Below are 21,539 nucleotides of genomic sequence, written 5' to 3' on the forward strand. Positions count from 1 at the left end.
GGGGAATATAAATAATAGTGAAACGGAATAGAAGGGAAGGGAGAAGAAATGTGTGGGAAATATCAGAAAGGGAGACAGAACGTAAAGACTGCTAAGTCTGGGAAACGAACTAGGGGTGGTAGAAGGGGAAGAGGGCGGGGGGGGGGGGTGGGAGTGAATGGGTGACGGGCACTGGGGGTTATTCTGTATGTTAGTAAATTGAACACCAATAAAAAATAAATTAAAAAAAATAAATATAAATATACTTTCATTTATAATGTTAAAAGAAAAGTTTTGGAAAAATTTGTATGCATAATTAATAAATTTTGCTTTCTGATTTCAATGTCATCATTGCCCAGCTAAGGGGTGGCAGCAGTCAACGTTAGGGAGATCATGGTTGAATTAAAGAAGAGGACGAATTTTTCTAATCTTTGTATTTTGAGCCCAGAATTTCAATATAGAATTTTAAATTCTATAGAAATAGGATCTTTACATAGGGAGCAACATGAAATCTCTGCATCCTTTGACATAAAGGTCCTATTCTATCATTCTAGGTTCCAGCAAGTATAATTTGCCAGCAGCTATAAAAATACTAAAACTTTTGGGGAAAATAGATAAAGGATTATCTCCTCTTAAAACATGACATAAGAAAAACTGTTGAACTAACTCTTCCAACTATCTCTTTTGTAGTCCTAAAAATTGTTACGGGTATCAGTTATCATACTTATAAAGATGGTGTCTTTTTCCTTATGAAATACCTACATATTATCTTAAATTGTTTATAATAGAGTATCTTTCTTTTAAGATACATAAAATGTACCCATTTCACTGATGAACTTAGCATTTTGTTATTGACTTTTGTTCCTATTATTTCTAGTAAGTAACATAACATTATCAAGGAAGTTTCAAAAATAGAGAAGCACAAAACCAAAGCCTGAGTGACTGAGGGATGTGGGGAATCAATTATGTCGGGGAAAGAGAATGTTCTATAATTTACAGCAGATTTTCCACCAAACGTCATTTTTATAGGACAAAGATAGACTTAGCCCAAAATGAATAAGGAGATACATCTAGCGTTTTAAGATAAAGACCAGCAAAAGTGTTATAAAAGGTAAGTAGATGGAAAAAGAAGTTTGAGAGTGAGTCATTCTCTGTTTTGAATTAGCCACAGGAAGTTGGCCACTCCTCACCAAACCTGTAGTTACAGAAATAACAAGACCTCTGGTGGTATAAATTTGGTATTGGTATATTAGGTAATTCTAACTTTTTAAAGAATAACTTATTTGATACTAAGTTTAACATACTCCAGAAAGTATTCATTTAAGTCTGCTTTTTTTTTTTTTTACAAAATCCAATGAATAGAAGTACTTATTCCATTAAAATTCAATGAACATTTGCAGAGATTATGGGTATCTAGCATTTCATTACATGTCTGTTAATGAGTATTTGATAAAAATAAGGTTCTATGAACTTCCGTGGAATTGTAGGCAAGATTCTTTATACATATATGTATAATAATTTTTCTGGGGAAGAGCTTCAGGTTTTCATTAGATTCTCAGATGGGTCGAGAATCCCTGTCCCATTTTCTCCTCCACCACCCTCTCCAAAAATTAGGAAACCACATCTCTCTAGAGATTGACCACCAGGCAATATACTTGCAGAGCAGAAGAAAAAGCTACTGTCTAAATTGCAGTACTTCTTGATTAGTGGGGAAATCTTTTTTTTTTTTTTTTTTTTTTGGCCCATCCCCATTAGCTAACCAAGATTTTTTTCATTTGTTTTTACTGAAGTTCGATTTTCCAAAATATAGTATAACACCCAGTGCTCGTTCCATCAAGTGCCCTCCTCAGTGCCTGTCACTAAGTTACCCTTACCCTCCTCCCCACACCTCTCCTTCCACAACTCTTTGTTCATTTCCCAGAGTTGAGTCTCTCATGGTTTGTCTCCCTCTCTAATTTTTCCCACTCATATCCCCTCCTTTCCCTTATAATCCCTTTCATTATTTCTTATATTCCCTGTATGAGTGAAACCATATGATGATTGTGCTTCTCCGATTGACTTACTTCACTCAGCATAATACCCTCCAGTTCCATCCACATCGAAGCCGAAGCAAATGGTGGGTATTCATTGTTTCTAATAGCTGATTAATATTCCACCACATCTTCTTTATCCATTCATCTGTTGAAGGATATCGTGGCTCCTTCCTCAGTTTGGCTATTGTGGACATTGCTGCTATGAACATTGGGGCTCAGGTGTCCCAGCATTTCACTACATCTGTATCTTTGGGGTAAATAACCAGCAGTGCAATTTCTGGGTCATAGGGTAGCTCTATTTTTAACTTTTTGAAGAACCTTCACACTGTTTTCCAGAGTTAGCCAACCAAGATTAATTCCATAATCAAATATAAATTCCTTGTTAAAAATGCAGATATCCTTGTAGAGGTAATACTTCTTTTTTAAAAAAGTATCCACTATTTTATAAAAATATTTTATTAAAACAGGTGTTGACTAGAGGGTGAGTGAAGACTGAAGAGGGCATGAGTACAATGGACAATTAGAGAAGTGGAGGGATTTGTGGCAAGGGAAACTAATATGATGGGAGGAGTTGCTCATGTCCAACACCCACAAACTCGTCACATACTTAGAGACACAGCTTAGAATGGAGCACAGAGAAAAACCAGCTGGAATGAAAGAGGTGGTATAGAGTAGCAGTATCAAACAGGAGCCCTGGAGCTGGGCACCAGGCTTTAAGTTCCAATTCTACACCATTCCCTGGCTTTGTGATATTGGGCAAATTATTTAAACTCTCTGTGCTTCAATTTCTTCATTTGTAAGATGGGGATAATGACACTTCACATGATTGTTGAGGAGATTAAATGAGTTAATACATGTAAAGGACTTCATACTGTGCCTGGTACATAATAAACATCGCTAGTACTAGGCTGGCATAAGAGGATACAGGAGCTGGCCTAAAGCCAAGTCTTTGTCTCTTTTCCCCTGGCAGCTGAATGCACTGTGATGGGTATCCCCAGTGTGACAACCAACCTTTCCGGCTTTGGCTGTTTCATGCAGGAGCATGTGGCTGATCCTACTGCTTACGGTGAGGTTTTTCATCATTCGCCCAACTCAAGAAGTGACCTCTAACCAAACAAAGCACAGAGTCTTTACCGAGCCTAACCCTAAAGCTATCCTGATGATTAAAGTAATGTTTGCACTGCTTATTTTATTAAAAGTAGATTTAATTATGTATTTCATAGAAAAGCTAAAAATTCTATTAATATTAAATATATTGATGTTCCAATAACTGTGACCTTAGAGTACGTAGGCTGGTCAGCATCATTATTTTAAAGGCCTGTGCCAAGGTAGCAAAATTCACTTAAATTGTTTAAGACTGCAGAAGAATTTGCCTACAACCCTACCCTCTCTGTGTCCGTGTTGCCTAGCAGCAAGAAAAACAAGATGGGATGGATTGTAGGCCTATATATGCCGATTTCCTGGTCTTCTATGGCCTCCTTGTCACGGTTCTTTTCTCTCAGTCTAGAGCTGTGGTTCTCAGCTGCGGCTGTGTGGTGGGCCTGGGGATCCTGAAAATCATTGATTCCCAGCTTTCACCCCAGAGATTCTGGTAGTGAGCAGTCCCAGGGAAAATCACTGACCCAGGGTATCCCTCTACTGCCAAGTTTTTTTCAACAAGATTCATTGTGTTGGCTTTGTGTTGGTGACAGTTGTAAAACATTAGAAGGAGATCACAGAAGAAAGACAGCCATGGAAGGGAAAAGATAACACAGAGGCAATAGGGGAGTCAGGGAGTGGGTAATGCCTGTGTGGGTGGTCTATGATGGAACCTAAGGAATGGGAGAAGAAACATTCTAAGGTTAACCCTATGTTGACCTGGGCTTTGGTTTTTGTGCTGCTCAGGTATTTACATTGTTGATAGGCGGTTCCGCTCTCCGGATGATTCCTGCAATCAGCTGACTCAGTTTCTATATGGATTTTGCAAACAGTCACGCCGCCAAAGAATTATTCAGAGAAACCGAACTGAGAGGCTCTCCGATCTTCTGGATTGGAGATATTTGGGCAGAGTAAGTTAAGTTCGGGATCAAGAGAACCACTTTGAAAATCCCACCAGACTGGGGCACCTGGGTGGCTCAGATGGTTGGGCATCTGATGGTTGGTCTCAGCTCAGGTTGATCTTGGGGTCGTGAGTTTAAACCCTGCCTTGGGATCTGTGGAGCCTACTTAAAAATAAAGCAAAAGAAAAGGAAAATCCCACTGGACTATAAAAATATAGATTCTAGTCATCAGCTGCAAAGTCAATTCAGTATCATAATTGTTGAAATCTCAAGTGATGTTTTCATGTACTTTTTTACTTAATATGAGCTTGCAAAATCCTAACCCCACACCTACATATTTATTAGTTTGAGTTTATAACAGCAAATCTATCGGGATCTAACTGTAATCTTACTAGTTATTTTATTGTCAGCATTTAACTTGACATATTTCATGTATTGGTTCATGAGTAAGAGGAAAACATCTACAGAAACATATCTACTTTGTTTGACTCTACCTGATAATGTGACTATATTCCTTAAGTACAATAGGAGCGGGAATAATAATCTTTTTCAAATGATAAGTACAGGAAATATCTCCTTTCAATTATTTTTTTTTCTCTCCTTTCAATTATGCCATAGGTTTGTAAATACCCAGATGACATATATTATAGCACTGGATGATTTAATAAAAAATAAATTAAAAAAAAATTAAAAAAAAAATAAATTGATTTTGTCTTGACATCACGTATGTGCTCAGATACCACTAAACCCTCTCTGACACATGATAGATGCTGCCTTTTGCCGAGTTTCTACACATACTAATGCCACTGCTCCTCAAAACCTGGGTGATTAATTGTACTGTCTATGTTTTACAGTGAAAGCAGAATGATAAGGCTTTCAGAAGTTTTGTTTCTTGGGCACCTGGGTGGCTCAGTGGTTGGGCATCTGCCTTTGGCTCAGGTCGTGATCCTGGGGTCCTGGGATCAAGTCCTGCATCAGGCTCTCCTTATAGAGAGCCTGCTTCTCCCTTTGCCTATATCTCCGCCTCTCTCTGTGTCTCTTATGAGTAAATAAATAAAATCTTAAAAAAGAAAGAAATTTTGTTTCTTATCTAAGGTCTCAAACAGGACTTAGGTACAGTTTGTGTGATTTTTCAGGCCCCACCTCTGCCCTGTGTCATGCTGCTTCTCTGTAGCATGAAGCCAATATTTTCAGTCCCCTCAGCACTCGATTCAGAGTTTTCAGTAAGGCCAGTATGGCTTTTCCCTCCAACTTTTTGTAGCATTTCTTTCCTTATTCGCTGGAAAATAATAAAACTGTAAAACTTTTTTTCTGATTCTTAAATTTAGGGTTACTAGGTTCTGTCATTTTAAAACTATTGTTTTATAACTTGGAGAAGAAGATTTTATATAATAACTTCGTTCTTAAGTTATATAATTTTTTAACCTGTGAATTGGGTTTTCTATCACAGTATTATCAGCATGCCAGGTACCTGACACTAAGCAGAGCTTTTCCAGATGAATTCCATATGGAGGCTCCATCACCACCAACGGTAAGCATTTTATGTATTGTGTATTTCTTTTGAAAGCTAAATTTTGGGGCACCTGGGTGGCTCAGTGGTTGAGTGTGTGCCTTTGGCTCAGGTCGTGATCCTGAGGTCTTGGGATCAAGTTCCTCATCAGGCTCCCTACAGGGAGTCTACTTCTCCCTCTGCCTATGTCTCTGCCTTTCTCTCTGTGTGTCTTTCATGAATTGATAAATAAAATCTTTAAAAAAAAGAAAGGAAGAAAACTAATTTTTTATGTATCACAAGTCCTGCCAATACCTTTTAATTTAGAAGTAGTTAAGGACGCAAACTATTTTTTCATAATGTTGCCATAAAGCAAAGAATAGAGGAATTGACAAATCAGATGAATTCAAAGCCCTCAAGTTAGAGTTAGCCTTATGCAGAGGATGAGCAGGCCATCAGCTAATTCATGTCATTAGAGAAGTACTTCCACACTGAAACTCTCCCTGCCTTAGTGCTTAAAACCGCTGTGTTAGACACCCATTCTTTCTGGAGTTATTGAAAAGTGAACTGGCTTGCTTTAACAGCAGGTGAATTTGCTATCCAAGGAAATATTGGGTGACTACTTGGCAAGAGTAACATAGAGTTAATTCAGGAACCATGGGATGAATTGAACTAGAAGAGTATTTATGGACCAGTCAGCAGTGCCCACCAGGGAGTCTTCTTCTTCTGAAGTTCTCTTAGGTATTTATATTCATGAGATGAGCATAGATTATTTGTCATCACATTCACATAGGATATAAGATAGGAAGCATGGCTTGAAGTAGGCCAGCCTCAGGCATTTCTTTTCAGTGGGATTAGTCCTCATAGCAGTCTACATACATGGCAGTCCAAAAGCCACACTTCTTTGCCCTGCTGCCCACCAGGCAAAAGTTTAGATGCAAAAAGGTGAGACCCATATCATTAGGTATGAGATCTATCTTAGCTTAATAGTTTTGTGCCCCACAGGAACCAATATCCCATATAAATTTCCACAGTTAAGCTTCTGTGGACTCCACAAAGAATATATGCAAGCACAAGAGTCATCAAATTCAGGGAGTCCCCAAAGCTAGATCTTCATCAATAACTTATAAATCTCTAAGTTCAGATGTAATTTCTCAATCAAGAGTCCCTTTTACCATAATTGATTTTGCCTAATAATAATGTAATGGTATTCCATCTTTATCAAGTGTCAAGGGAAACATCTCAGAAGTTAACCCAAGGTAAAATTTGCTCATGTAGAAGGTGACACGGTTTTAGAAACCTTTCAAAATACAAATTCCAACTTCATGTTCAGGATTTTAACAGAATTAATTGCTTTGCTTGTTTAGAGGCAGTCGTTCAACTTGATAGTTCAGCTATATTCATCCATTTATTCAACTTATTCAATTAATAAGTACTGAGCTCCTACTCTGGGCCAGGTCCTAAGTGCATGAATCAGCTCCTTTTCCCTTCTTTTCTTTTTCTTAAATTGCTTTCTGGTGAAATATCTGAACCTTGAAATGATGTATAGGTATCACATGATAATGTACAAAAAGAGTTGAAATACAGAATGACAAGTGTTGTAACTATTTTGTACAGCTGTCCTCCCTAGTCAAACATGTGCTCTCTCAAAGGGCAAGAATCATATTTTTCTTCTTTGTTTCCTCAGTGGCATTATAGTGGCTGACCCATAGTTGTGCTTAGTGCTCATTTACCAAATGAGTTATCTCAGTGAATCTTAGGTAGAAGAGAAATTTGATTAAACCTAGTGATATTTGCTCATTAACTGAAATTAAAGTAACTGGTGGAATTTCAGGGTCAACTAAGTGCCCTGGCTTCAGAATGTCTTTCTAGTGGTGGCTGTCCATGGCATGTCCAGGATGCCCATGTTCTGCTATTTTGTTCAGCAAATCTGCAAAGTGGCATTGAGACAAACAATATCAGCAGTGTAACACGATGATTGATGTTAAAGACTAGGGAGTGATCATAGCACTGGTACAAATCTTTGCTCTACCACTTACATGCTGCATGACCTTGGTCAAGTTATCTGGCATCTCTAACCCTCAATTTTCTTCTATAAATGGGAAAAACAAATTTATTGGTGTTGTCACAAGGATTAAATAAGATTACACATAAATAGTATATATATAATTATATTAGATAGATAGATAGATAGATAGATAGATAGATAGATAGATAGATAGCAAGCACCTGGAATATTTCAGTGTATAATGAAAGAAAGCTATTTATTTAATGAATCTCTCTTGAGCTTGGTGGCACCAGAGTCAAGAGGAATCAAAGATAATAATAGCCCTTGAACAGACCACAAAAAATATCCAACTATGTTTTATATTAAATGCATATGCAAAGTGTTTACATCATTGAAAAATCAAGAAGTTGTTACAAGTTTGTGACTTATTTTTATCTTTGGCAGACCGAAGGATTTAAATACCCCAGGCCTTCCTCAGTTCCACCTTCCCCTTCAGGGTCTCAGGTCTCTAGTCCTCAAAGCAGTGATGTGGAAGATGAAGAAGAGGATGAGCGATACAATGAGGAAGAGGAGGCTGAAAGGGATCGGTTAAATATCAAGTCACCATTTTCTCTGGGCCGTGTTCCTCGTGGGAAGAAGAAGCTGCATGGAGAATACAAGAACTGAATTCCATGCTGGTCAAACAGCTCATGTAGTAAGAACAGAGGAAGAGTGATTATTTAAAGAAAAGAAAGTGCTACACATTTCATTCTCTTCTTCTCAATGTTACAACAGGATTTATTCTCTGCCTATGAAGGGGAGAAGATGAAGTGAATGGCAATTTGGTAATTTCTAATAAAATTCAAGTTATTTTCTTTCCCCCACTCCTTTATTCCCAGTAAATTTAGGCATGAGGAGGAGTGTTCATTAAAGGAGGAAGACTAGAAGTATTTTTAAAATGGTTAATTTAAGCAATAAGAATTTTCATTTGCTAGTGTACATTTTGAAATTAGCATCACCATAATCCTGTGCTTAATATTTATACAACTGCTGTATCTACCAAACAAGTCTCCTATTTTCCCCAAAAGCGATCCTGATCTGAGCCCATATTTTAAATAACTCGATCTTTAGTGATTATTTTCATGTTTCACATGACTCAGAGCCATAAGTTTCTATCTAGCTCTGAACACAATAAAAAATCCATAAGAAAAAAGCTGTCTTAAATCCAGATCCTGATACATAGTAATTCATATTTACAAGGTCACTTCTCAACTTAATGATGGGAAGATGTTACCATCTGCACTATACCATCTGACTGTAACAATTTTTCTATTCTTTAAAAGGAAAGCTGTTTGGAAGGAAAACTTGGTCAGTCTTCAGTCTTTTAAAATCCAAATAAATTAATATATCGATATTTAATATTAAGATCAAAATATCAATTAAGCTTTCATTGATGTCTCGTTTTCACTTATTTAGACATTTAAATAAGACAAACTGTATAAAATACCTGCTATGAAATAGTGCCTTATAAAGTATAACATTTAAAGCTATCTTTTAAAAAATTAAAAAAAGAAAATATAGAGTCTACTTAATTATAATAAGGGCAATGTCTCTAACACATCCATGATGTGCTTAGAGACATTGTTGAATGATTGTAGTTTAACATATTTATGCTTTAAATGTAATGAAATCTATATAGGTAAAAAAAAAAAAAGAAACAATCCACAAACCGCACCTTCACTCTTGGATTATTATTTCCACAACTTAAGTATTATTGCACTTAGATCACAATGAATAGGTTGTTTGGCATATCAATTGACCTGGATCTGCAGAGGTTTCTCCTTCTCCTTCTCTTTCTCCTTCTCCTTCTCCTTCTCCTTCTCCTTCTCCTTCTCCTTCTCTTTCTCCTTCTCCTTCTTCTTCTCTGCAGAAGTTTTAAACAAGTTTTAGTCTGGGGAGCCTGGCTGGCTCAGTTGGTGGAGCATGTGACTCTCCATCTCAGGGTTGTAAGTTTGAGCCCCATGATGGGTGTGGAGATTACTTAGCAATGAGAAAGAAAGGAAAGGAAGAAAGGAAAGGAAAGGAAAGGAAAGGAAAGGAAAGGAAAGGAAAGGAAAGGAAAGGAAAGAGAAAGAGAGAGAGGCAGAGACACAGGCAGAGGGAGAAGCAGGCTCCATGCACCGGGAGCCCGACGTGGGATTCGATCCCGGGTCTCCAGGATCGCCCTGGGCCAAAGGCAGGCACCAAACCGCTGCGCCACCCAGGGATCCCCTGGAAAAAAATTTTTTTAAGACTTTATTTATTTATGAGAGACACACAGAGGGAGAGAGAGAGAGAGAGAGGCAGAGAGAGAAGCAGGCTCCACGCAGGGAGCCCAACGTGGGACTTGATCTCAGGTCTCCAGGATCACACCTGCAGGCTGAAGGTAGCGCTAAACCTCTGGGCCACTGGGGCTGCCCTAGTGGAAAACTGTAATACAGCTCTCCTACTGTCTGCCCCATTGTTAAGAAAAAGTAGATGAAGGTATCCACCTTCATCATAAGCCACAAATCAGGTCACAGTGGAAGATGGTTGCAAACTCACTTCACTTAGAGATTCAGGAAAAAGAGAAATAAATTACCTAAAACCTAATCCTTGAAAAATGCCTGTCGATGCCAATTAACCCAATGTCTGCAGAGCAGTTTGGGAACGTCTGCACAAGAAGTCAGAAAATATGAGAGGGATTTGTATTACAATATAAATACTCATTCGCTGAAGTGTCAGAAAAATCTCATGATAAAAAGAGGTTTAATGTTACAATAACCATAAAAATATATTCCTAGTAAAGTGGCATAATGTGTATATTCAAATGATATCCGTGGTTGGTAACTGGCTAGTCCACTGTTATTGAAAGCATGAGGTTTCCTCAGTAAAATAGCTTCTTTAAAAAAATATTTATTTGAGAAATCTCTACACCAAATGTGGAGCTCAAACTCATGATCCCAAGATCAAGATTCTCATGTTCTTCTGACTAAGCTAGCCAGGAGCCCCAGTAAAATAGCTTCTTAATATAAAACTTTAAAATTCAAGTGCTTTTTTTAAAAAAAAATGGAAGAGCAGTTCTCTAATTAGAAATGAGTACAAATGATAGAGCTTGTGGAAATTCACAGACTTGCGAACACCTGGTTTTGAGCCGCCTAGTTCCACCCTGCACTCGCTCCTCTATTCCGAGAGCTGCTGCCCCTGGATTCCATCTTCTTCCTCCAGTCATTTGTTTGTCCTCTCCCCAAGACTGACAAAGCCAGATGAGGAGCAACAGACAGGATTGTTAGTAGAAGACTGTTTCTAGCACAGTACCTTATATACAGTAGCTGCACAAATGAATGGTCTCCCTGGGAGTAGAGGTACAGAAAAATTGATGTTTTTAAAGTGTATGTATTCATAAGCTGGAGTACAGGAACTATAGAAAATAGTCAATGTGTGCTTGACCAGCTAACAGAAGACTTTTTTAATGCATTGGACCACCCTCTTCCTTCCATGTTAAGAATTAGGGTGAGCAGAGCTGGTTTTACATATACTGATGAGAATATCAAATGTTGCAAGTGCTCTGCTAATTGTTTCCCAGGGCACAAGGAGGACTCAGGAGAGGGACTGGTCAAATGTACTTGGGGAGGCCTAAAGGGTGAGGATACACTTATGTGAAGTCACACGGGGGGTACAATTGCCAGCTTCACACGGAGCAGGCAGAGGGAGTGGGAGAGGGAGAAGCTGGCTCGCCGCTGAGCAGAGAGCAGGACCTGGGCTCAATCAAAGGACCCTGGGATCATGACCTGAGCCGCAGGCAGATGCCCAACCCACTGAGCCACCCAGGCGCCCACCCAGTTTTAAAACACAAGCCCTACAAATGTGAACATCTTTTGTCCATTTCAATTTTGAAAAATCTAGAAATAAAGAGAATTGCAAAGATATTCCAAGAGACATAGAATGTTATAGCAGCTGGGCATAGGGGCTTGTATGCAAATACCATGTTAATGAGGCACATCTGTACAGCAGAACAATATTCAAGGAATTCAAGCACGTATACAATACTTGGTACTATATATCATATGAATTGTATTCTAATACGATACTGTATTGTTTTAATAATTGTTGCTTATTTGGAAAGTTTTTGAAAACTTTTTAAATTTCAAGTGTGAAATGCTTGAGATTTTTCTATTTAGTAGTGGGAAGAATTATTTCACATGTTGGGGTTTTAAAATAGTCTTGGAGTAAGCATAATATTTAAATAGCCAGTATGTACACACCTATATCGATGAGCAAAATCTCAATAAACTGGACATAGGTATTATCTAGAAAATCCACTTAAAGTCAAATCATAACAAATCACAGATGCCTATTATGATACCACATAATTTTTTAATGTTAACATATTTTTTGGAAGAGATAAATGTAACAATTACTTGAATATAGTTTCATTGTTCAGTTATGATACAAGATACAGACAAATCTTATAAGCAGGGTTTTAATTTCATAACACAGTGAAATTGTAATTCCAAGGTACAGGTACATTCACATAAAGAAATCCTTTAGCTACTGAATAATGACTATATACTGATGACAGTAAGAATTAACAATACTTTCCACTATGACATTTATCAATAACAACTCTCAACTAATTAGGTGAAAAAAAATTAACATGTTGATCATATTGTAATTCCAAATAAATAGGTTATTATGCTCGCTGTGGATGTGTCTGTGTGTTTGTGCATATGTATTTCTTCAGACAGTTTTCATAGTTTTGAGGAGAAGCAGATTAGGCATATCACTGTATACTGATGTTATCGGGGTGCCTTTATATAACATTTTAATGTAAAATACAGCCTAGAGCTTTAGTTAATTAGAGTAAGCAGAGTCTATTTAGCTGAGGAACATGAGTCATCTCTGAAAAACCGGTTTGTTCCTTTTGTACAATATACACAGGAGTGGAGTGTGTCTCCGGCTTATTTCCCAGTAACTTCCTGAATTCAGGGTGATCCCCAAAGAGCGCAAATGGGAGTTCCCCACAGTGGGACCCTCTACCAGCCTCACAGATTCCCTTTTCTCCCCTTCAGCAGCTACACTGAAGGGTTCTTATTCAGGGCTTCTTCCTAGTCACCTCCATCCCTCTTCTCTTCCTAACAACTTAGTCTCCAAGATGAACCACTAAGAGAACACGCTCTACTCTTTCCCATCCTGCCATGCTCCCCACCTCACCCACCACGGAGTTGGACGAAAGGCAGAAAAGGAGAGGGAGGTTTGCAGCTGAGTACAAGACAATGCAAAGGATAAGGGAATGAAAAAATCAATGACTAAGACCCACTAGATCAAGATGGATATTTGTTGTAATAAATAGAAAGCATGCTCTAAAGAGTCTCCAGCTTTATAATTATGAATGGGAGTAAGACACAAGGTGACCTAAACAGGACCAGAAGCAATGATGTTCTCAGCTAAGAACCCTACATTACCTTTGCTTCTGGGAAGAATAAAACTGGTTATGCATGTTCCCATCATTACAACTGGAGTAAAAGGGTGCAAGGGCTTTATTTACATGGTTCATGTTTTCAACGAGAATGGAACTGTATTGGACTATAATCTGGTTTATTTTCACCAGTTTAGTAGACTGTCTTCTAGGACACTGGTTTGATCAAAGTTTTCTTCTCTAGCTGTAAGAAAAAAAATACATAAACACATTTCCCTGTGTTTTAAAAGGGGAAGGGATAAGATGAAGAGGTCCTCAAGAAATAAACATTTAGTTTCCTAAATTCTATTAACCCCTGCCCTTTGCTACTGAGAATCTGAAAAAATGTGTTTTGATTGATTGGGTTTTAAAAACCTTCCTCCTCAGCTCAAGACACATAACAGAACTCACATTTCACATCAGACTTCCTCCAAAATGAATGAAACTGTAATGTGCTATGTTTGGTAGCAATCCGAAAAGGCTATGTATCTTGCCTCATGTCTTAAATACCCACCAATAGAACCATTCGATTGTCTCTGGTAACTTCCTGTTAACAGTGTGTCTTATTTGCACTTTTGCACATATTCTGCTTATTTACTGAGCTAGACTAGGCCTGGGGAGGAAATGAGACAAAGAGAAGGGACACTTGTTGGCTGGATGAAATTGCCAAATTTTAGAGCATGAGGTATCACTTCCGGGGCAGGGTAGCTAAGGAGTCAGATGACAGCAGTTACCTGAGACTGTAACAATGGGTGGAAAAACTAAAACCTACCATAGGGCAGGGAGAAGGAGTTGCCAGAATAACAGTCTCAGGAACAGCTGCTCTTTAAAGAGAAGGAAAAAAAAATTCAGTAAGAAGGGCATCCTTGGGGCACCTGGGTGGCTCAGTGGTTGAACATCTGCCTTCGGCTCAGGTCATGATCCTGGGGTCCTGGGATTGAGTCCTGCATCAGGCTCCACACAGGGAGCCTGCTTCTTCCTCTGCCTATGTCTCTGCCTCTCTCTGTGTCTCCCATGAATAAAGAAATAAAATATTTTTTTTTAAAAGGGCATTCTTGTATATCGTGAACTAAAATAACTCACCTTATAAAATAAGAGCCTATCAAATAATACTTAGGTACTTTAGAATAGAAATATTAAAGGTGGCTAGTAATTAACATATCTTATGGAAATTCAAAACTTCCCATCAATTTAAGCAAGTAGATTGTGTTTCCTTATTTCATCACCAGAAACAAGCTACTCTGGAAACATCAGTGAGCAAAAAAATACATTTCTTTTCCAAGAAAGACTTGAGGTTGGGACCTTTAATCATCCACCCTTCTCTAAAGTTTTTTTTCCTTTTTTTTTTAAATTTAAATTTTAGTCAGCTAACATCCAATGCAACATTTGTTTTCCAAAGTCTTCCCTAAAGTTTGGAATGAAGATCCTTCTTTCCCTCCTTAAAATTACCTTCCCTCTTTCCATTCTAGCTCTTTTTTTTTTTTCTGGCTCCATGCATCTTCCCAGCAACCAAATCTAAAACTTCTCTTTTGATCCATTTTTACCAGCAGTCTCCTCCTACTAATTTCAACAAATAGTAAGTGCGCCAAATGTTGATTTTAGAAAAGATCACCTTGGAGGTAGTAGCATCCTCTACCCATTATCCAGCTATTTCTCACCTTTTCATTGCAAGAGTTCTGATTGCCATGCTAGCTAGTACTTGCTTTCTTCTTGTCCCAAATTCCCTCTCAAGAAGGTTTCACAAGTGGCAGGACAGTAGCAAGTGGTGTCACTGAGCAGGGGCTGAGCGGAAATCTTGTGGCCTGCTGTTCAATGACCCCACCTAGCCAACACGATCTTCCTCTCTGGTTGATGTCTTCTCTCACTAACCATTACTCTACATGTGATGCTTTCATCACTCGTTTCTTGAAACTTTCCACCCTTGATTTCTGGATATGCTATTATTCGGGTTCTTCTCTTAACATTCCTGCCTTCTCCTTGAAATGTCCCTTCACTGATACGACCTTCCTCCTTTTCCCTTAATCTCTAGGTACTCTCTGAGGCAAATCCTTTATGATCTGCTCTTTCCTTTAAGGCCTCAGCTGTTGAACAAGCCTTAAAGAGATTTCGATTTTCATGGCTCAGCCTTTATTAACTGGTTCTGCATTTCCAGTTGTTCCCAAATCTGCCCAATCATCAGAATCATTTGGGGGAACTTCTCAAGGATACAGATTCTGAGGCCTCATTCAAGTTTTGAAGAGTCAGAATCTCTGGTGGGTCTAAGGCTGAGAAATCAGTATTTTGAGGAAGCTCTCCAGTTAACTCTATGGAGCCAGTCCATAGATGGATAGTTGAGAACCACTGACCTACACACTTTTACTCACTGGACCATCTCTGTCATCTCAGACTGAACCTTAATTATACCCATGGAAATGTTCATTCATCGCCAGCATCACCATTTCAAAATGGGCTTGACTCTGGATTCCCTTTCATCTCCTCAGTGAATAGTTATCCCACGTTATTTATTCTTCTTTCCAGTATTCCTTAGAGTGGAGCCTCCCCATCCATTCCCACTGACTGGCTGCTCCTCATCTCTGCAATCCTGCAGTTTCTATTCACATTCCTTGGCTTCTCCCTGATTCCCCTCTGCGATCTGTCTTCTTGGAGACAATGCAGTTGGCGGCTGGCCTGGCATAATGGGGAGTGCTGTAGAGTCACACCAACGAGATGTGAGGTAAAATCCCAACATAGCTTCTTACTAACTGCGTAACCTTAGGAAAGTAAATACACCTCATAAAGGTTCAATTTTCTGAGCCCGAAAGATTCCCATTCACATCTGGCACATAGTAGACCTTCCTGTATTGTTCCAATTGTTACAGTTCTTATTGTTACTCTCTGGGCCATAATCACATTCAGCCTTCTTCACTGAATCATCACTATGCTCTGAATGCAGAGGGCATTTTACTGATTCTCAAAGAGTAAATTACCTTTGTTCTTTATCCCAGTTCCAGTAAGTACCTGCTGTAGAAGAATGGGCAAGCTACTTAATCTTTCTGTGCCTCCATTTCACCTGGCAAGTGTGGATAATAATATGCTTACCCCCCTGGGTCACTATGATGGTTAAATGTATTAATCTATATCACATGCTGGCCCCCCTGCATTATGGTAAGCCCTCAACAACTATTAGCTCAAGGTACTAGTCATAGTAGCAGATAATCATCATCCTAGCCCTGATATAACCACTCCGCCTGCGTTCTGCTATTCTACTTTAAAATATATTTATTTATTTATTTATTTATTTATTTATTTATTTATTTATTTATTAAGAGAGAGAGAGCACATATGAGCACAAATGCGGGTGCAGGAGAGGGACAGAGGGAGAAGCAGACTCCATACTGAGAAGGGAGACCCCTTGGGGTGGGTGCTGATTTCAGGATTCTGAAATCATGACCTGAGCCGAAGACAGACACTTAACCAACTGAGCCACCCAGGTGCTTCTCACCCTATTTTTTTTGCTGCAATGGTTGTTCTCATTCCTGCTTACCCTTAATCTGCTTTCTTTTCTGCCTGTCGCAATAGCTGGCACCTAGCAGGCATAGTGCATATGTGCTGAGTTAAGGATTATACCCCTCTACCCACCTACTCAGTCCTTGTTCTGAGTTCAGAAGGCTCCCAAACCCACTTTCTTGCATTTACTTCTCATCAGTACTTTTTTCACAAGAAAACCATAAGCCTGAAGCCAGAAAGTACCCTTCCTTTCTTCTTTTCCCCGCATGGTCCATCTAATACTAGGCCCAGAGGATATATATGTCTTCTCTATTAGCATAAGTGTCGGAACACTAGGCCAGAAGCCTGTGCTTTGAACATCAGACTCCTCACTATAAATCTTCTAAATATTTAAACATTTAAATAATGTCACAAGATGGCATCATTTCAATTTTTGAGAGGGAAAATTCTAGGTCTGTTTATTATGCTTTGATGATCTCTTGTTAATAGTAATTAAAATTATGTATCTTGTTTCAATTGGCTCTCATAGCAATCCTACACATGTGTATAATTATTCCATTTTACCAGAAATGATACTAAGACTCAGGGTTATCCAGGTGGTAGAGCAGCAGAACCAGGATTTGAACCCAGCCTGTTATATACTCCAAAGCTCTGGCTTATCTATTACCAAGATGCCTTAATTCAACTAGTGGTTTCAGTGCTACATGGGCAGAGTGTCTCTAATTGAAGATACACCTAATCTTTGTATAGAAGAAGTTGTATAATGTAATGAAAATTACACAGGCTTGGAATTAGAACTGGCCCATATCTACTGGGATGAACCATATGATATTGCTATATGCAAATATAAAATAGTTCATTTTCAGCAATTTCATTTGGTTGTAAGTGAAACAAGGTTAGGGTAGGCTCTGGATTATGAAATTAATATGAAATCCCCCAGTGTCCTCAAGGAAATGTTTTTATGTTCCCGGGGATTCCTTTAATGAGTAATGTACTAATGTTTATATAATAAACATGTCTGAGTTTCTGGAGCTGGGAGCAACTGTTAATTATATTAAAAAATCTGAATAAAGGCAACTTTGTTGTATTCAACACAGAATCCCAAAAGTAATTAAAGCTATGCTGTCCTGCAGCTGAAAGAGGTCACTATACTTGTACCTTCTTGTGGTTTCTGCAAGGAAGTTAAGAGCAGAGCTGCTGCCTCTGGAAGAGTTAGTAGTTGGGGATTTGGGCTTCGCCTTTCTGGAGGAAAAAAAAAAGTATACACAGATTCTATTAGCATTTAAATATTCCTACTGTGATATGCTATACATCGAAAAACCTTCTGAAAGAGACTTGATCCCTTAGCAAATCACCCCCCCCCCTTTACACAGAAGATTAATTTTTATGAATTGGAACATTCTACACTTCTCTGGGATGTTACTTACATTGGTTATGTTGTGTTATTACAGGTATGGAAGAGAATTTATATACTACAGAGAATTTCATGAAAGGAGGATGGATTAAGGTAAATTACTCTGAATAATTTCACCCTTCAGAGCATAAAATGCACTGTTTGGGGGGAAATATTTAGATGTAATGGATAGTCCTGGGAGCCTGAGCTACTTCTCTCTTTCTGTCCAAAGCTATTTGAAATAATAATCTACATTCTTACATGAGTAAAGCAAATAAGTCTCTGGCCCTATTCTTAATGGCCCCTATCTATTAACTATTTCTGGTTTTGAACTGCTTTAGAGCCCCTTCTAGTAATGTAATAGGGGCGTACATTTGAAGTTTCCAGGTAAAGTACTAATAACAACAAAAACATTTAAAAGGAAATCGTTAAAGGTCTTGCCATAAAAGGGGAGGTACATTTTCGAGGCAGTTGCACCATTCTCGCTCCCACTCCTTTCCTCCTGGAAGGTGAACCCCCAGGCCCGGCCCGGCCCGGCTCGGATAGCTCCCCCGGGACCAGAGGGCCGGAGCAGCCGAGACGGGATTCAGCTTCGGGAGCCTCAGTTCCAGCCTCTGCCGCCCATAGAGCGGGGCACCGGCTGCGGCTTCAGCTGGGCGCCGGCTGGCTGTCCCCGATGCGGCTCCGGAGCCACGACCCTGCCGAGCGCGGCCTGCCCCGGGGTCCTGCGGTGCGTCGCCGCTGACCCCAAGCCTCCTCCCTCGCTCACTCACCCGGCGGCGGCCGGTCCGAGGGGTCCTTCTTCCGGCTCTGGTCCGAGATGAAGCGGCGCCCCTCTGCAAAGGCGAGACGTGGGGCTCAGCGCCCTCCGGGTGCTCCACATCGGGGTTAAACTGGGCTCAGCGCCGGGAGTCCCCAAGGCGCGACGGGTCCGCCCTGGACTGCCAGTTTTCTGGAGCTCGGCGTGCAACCCGGGGCTGGATCAGGCGCCCTGCCTGCGCCCTGCCCCCGCGCCTGCCTGTCCGGGTCCCGGTCCCTGCCCGCGCCCAGCTCCTGCCCTGCCCGCACCTGCTGCACCCTGCACCCGTCGGCCCGCGCCCTGCCCGCGCCCTGCCCGCGCCCTGCCCGCGCCCCGCTCCTGCCCTGCCCGCACCTGCTGCACCCTGCACCCGTCGGCCCGCGCCCTGCCCGCGCCCTGCCCGCGCCTGCTGCACCCTGCATGCGTCTGCCCGCGCCCGGCTCTCGCCCTGCCGGCGCCCTGCCCGCAGCTGCTGCACCCTGCACCCGTCGGCCCGCGCCCTGCCCGCGCCCTGCCCGCGCCCTGCCCGCGCCTGCTGCACCCTGCATGCGTCTGCCCGCGCCCCGCTCTCGCCCTGCTGGCGCCCTGCCCGCCGCGGCAAATGATCAGTGGTCGGGTTCAAGGGTCCATGCGGTGTTTCCCAGGACACTCCAGAGTCTTCCTGTGCGGCAAGAGCCAGCAACGCCCCAGTTCGGGATGGAGAGGTTCTAATAATCAGTCTTTCTTTTCCATTGCCACACCCCCTGCTTGCTTGCTTGCTTTCTTTCTTTTTCTTTTTTCTTTCTTTTTTTTTTTCAAGACCAGGATGGCTTCGATTATTTAAGGGAACAAACTCGATGTTATTCTCTCCCCACACACCTATCCCATGGATTCATGCACCCCTAAGGATCTTCCTTTATTGCTGTCGGAAGAGCAAAGTATTTGGAACTTACGTGCGCCCTTCAGATAGAGCATAGATTGAGGAGTCCAGTTCCTTCTCTCAAAGAGTCCCTACAACCCAGGGAGAAGAGAAAAGCAGTTAGTAAGACATTGTAGCTCAGTCTTCTGTTAGAATAAAGAAAGGAAGAGAAGGAGGGAGAAGAGAGAGAGAAATAAAAAGAAAAAAAGGAAGGAAGGACGGAAGGTCAGAAGGAAGGAAAAGAAAGAACACCTAGGAGCCCCAGGTTTTGCGTTTGCTTACCTGTGGCGCACTGCTGGAACTTCCTAAGAAAGAAAACACTAGAAAAAGAGCCAAGGTTGTTGCCACCAGACTTCTGAGTCCCTACAAGAAAAAATCAAAGAAAGTAATTTCTGTGCCTATAGCATCTCATACTTTCGTGACACCTGGACAATGACAAACCTCTTACTTTTCCATGTGCTCTGTTTTAATAATACTCAGTATGTGGAGGAGAGGGGAATTCCCAGTCTACCTTCTACTTAACTTACAAAAGAATTCTTTAAAAAAAAAAAAAAAAAAAAGACATTTAGAGGGAAGCTTGTGTGGCTCAGTGGTTGAGCCTTGCCTTTGGCTCAGGACTTGATCCCAGGGTCCTGGGGCCCTCGGATTCAGTCCCTTCAGGGGACTCCCCGCAGGGAGACTGCTTCTACCTCTGCTTATGTCTCTGCCTCTCTCTGTGTGTCTATCATGAATAGACAGATAATCTTTAAAAAAATTTAGAAATATGTTATTTTCATTACCCAAATGAGTGATTTTTTTTTGGTAGCAAAATCAAATGATTGATATTTTAAGGCATGTTGTTTAAATATCCTTTAGCCTATAAAATGCTTACTAGAGGTAAAATAGGTAAAAAGTTATAAAGCTTTTTACAAATAGCTTAAAAGTCTCCAGTAAATAAAACTTTTACTTACCTTCATGTTCAGCTCCTTTCCAGAGCCTGCGATAACTGTAACTTTACCTGTCAGTTTTCTAATCTTGCTCTGAGAGTGGAGCTTTTAAATCTTAGTGTCAGGGACCCCTCCTGATCTTCAGTAGAGTTAGGGAGTCAATAGGGAATTCTTGTCAATATTCAAGATTGAGAGGATCTGACAATTTTTCCAGGGAGATTTGTTTGCAGGAAGTAAATAAATGATTGATGAGTGGACATCATTTATTTAGATACTGACCACATCGGTGAGGAGATATTCTGAATATATCAGCATCATTGCTTTTGCTTTTGCCACTAGCTTCCCAAAGTATTTATTAGTAGCAGAAAAAATTATTAACAAGCCCAGGCTGAATCAGAAGTAAATGAATCAAGTAAGCAAACTTGTCTTGTGTAGCTAGCTATCAAGCTATCACTGATGACTAAAGATGAATCCTTTGGGTAAAAATAAAAAGGTCAGGGAATCTTGATGGAATTTGACACCACTCCTTCACTTATGTATCCATTCAGTTATTTAATAAACACTTATTGAATGCCTACTACGTATCAAACATTTTTCCTTTTAGTTCAAGAGACACAGCCATGCATTAAAAAGACATGGTCTCTGCTATGTTCAAGCTTATTTTCTAGTCAGAGGAGAAATATTGTAAATTAATAAACAGGTAAATAAGGTAATTTGAAAATGTTTTAAATACTTTATGAAGTAAAAATAAGTGAGGCGATATCATAAGTGGTGGAGTACTTTAGGGAAGGCAGCATTGAGGGGGTTCTGTAATATCAGGTAGAGTCAGACATGAGATGAGTCAGAGTGAGAATTAGTGTAACAGGCAGAAGAAAGAAAGACAAAATCTTGGGATGGTAAAGAATGTCTTGTTTGAGGAATGGGGAGGAGACCAATGAGGCCAAAGCTGAGTGGGTTAAGGGGTGATAATAGGGGAGAGCACTTTGAAATAAGGTTGGAGAGGGAGAAATGGGCCAGTTCATAGGGAAACGGTT

At 40.2% G+C, this 21,539-nt stretch overlaps 2 protein-coding genes across 4 annotated transcripts in view; one reads left to right on the forward strand and one right to left on the reverse strand.

Moving 5' to 3' along the window:
• Positions 1-12,248, forward strand: part of GYS2 (glycogen synthase 2) — a 52,798-nt gene extending 40,550 nt beyond the window's left edge. Inside the window, exons 13-16 of the mRNA XM_077870812.1 lie at positions 2,983-3,078; positions 3,897-4,060; positions 5,502-5,582; positions 7,993-12,248. Coding sequence (XP_077726938.1) covers positions 2,983-3,078; positions 3,897-4,060; positions 5,502-5,582; positions 7,993-8,214 — 563 coding nt within the window. The 3' untranslated portion in view covers positions 8,215-12,248. The remainder of the gene's footprint in view (positions 1-2,982; positions 3,079-3,896; positions 4,061-5,501; positions 5,583-7,992) is intronic.
• Positions 11,917-20,392, reverse strand: SPX (spexin hormone). 3 transcript variants are annotated; one of them, XM_077870815.1, is made up of 6 exons: positions 19,862-20,392; positions 19,614-19,671; positions 18,656-18,718; positions 17,648-17,731; positions 13,776-13,827; positions 11,917-13,208 (listed from the first exon to the last, which is right to left on the reverse strand). In XM_077870815.1, the coding sequence occupies exons 2-6, from the start codon at positions 19,633-19,635 to the stop codon at positions 13,205-13,207; spliced, it is 225 nt and encodes a 74-aa protein (XP_077726941.1). In that variant the 5' UTR covers positions 19,636-19,671; positions 19,862-20,392; the 3' UTR covers positions 11,917-13,204. The 3 variants fall into 3 exon arrangements, with proteins under 3 accessions (XP_077726941.1, XP_077726940.1, XP_077726939.1); XM_077870814.1 differs by lacking the exon at positions 13,776-13,827; XM_077870813.1 differs by lacking the exons at positions 19,614-19,671; positions 19,862-20,392 and having other exon boundaries at positions 18,656-18,963.
• Between the last annotated feature and the right edge of the window lie 1,147 nt (positions 20,393-21,539).

The sequence above is a fragment of the Canis aureus genome, chromosome 25, assembly GCF_053574225.1.
Source record: "Canis aureus isolate CA01 chromosome 25, VMU_Caureus_v.1.0, whole genome shotgun sequence".
Taxonomy (NCBI): domain Eukaryota; kingdom Metazoa; phylum Chordata; class Mammalia; order Carnivora; family Canidae; genus Canis; species Canis aureus.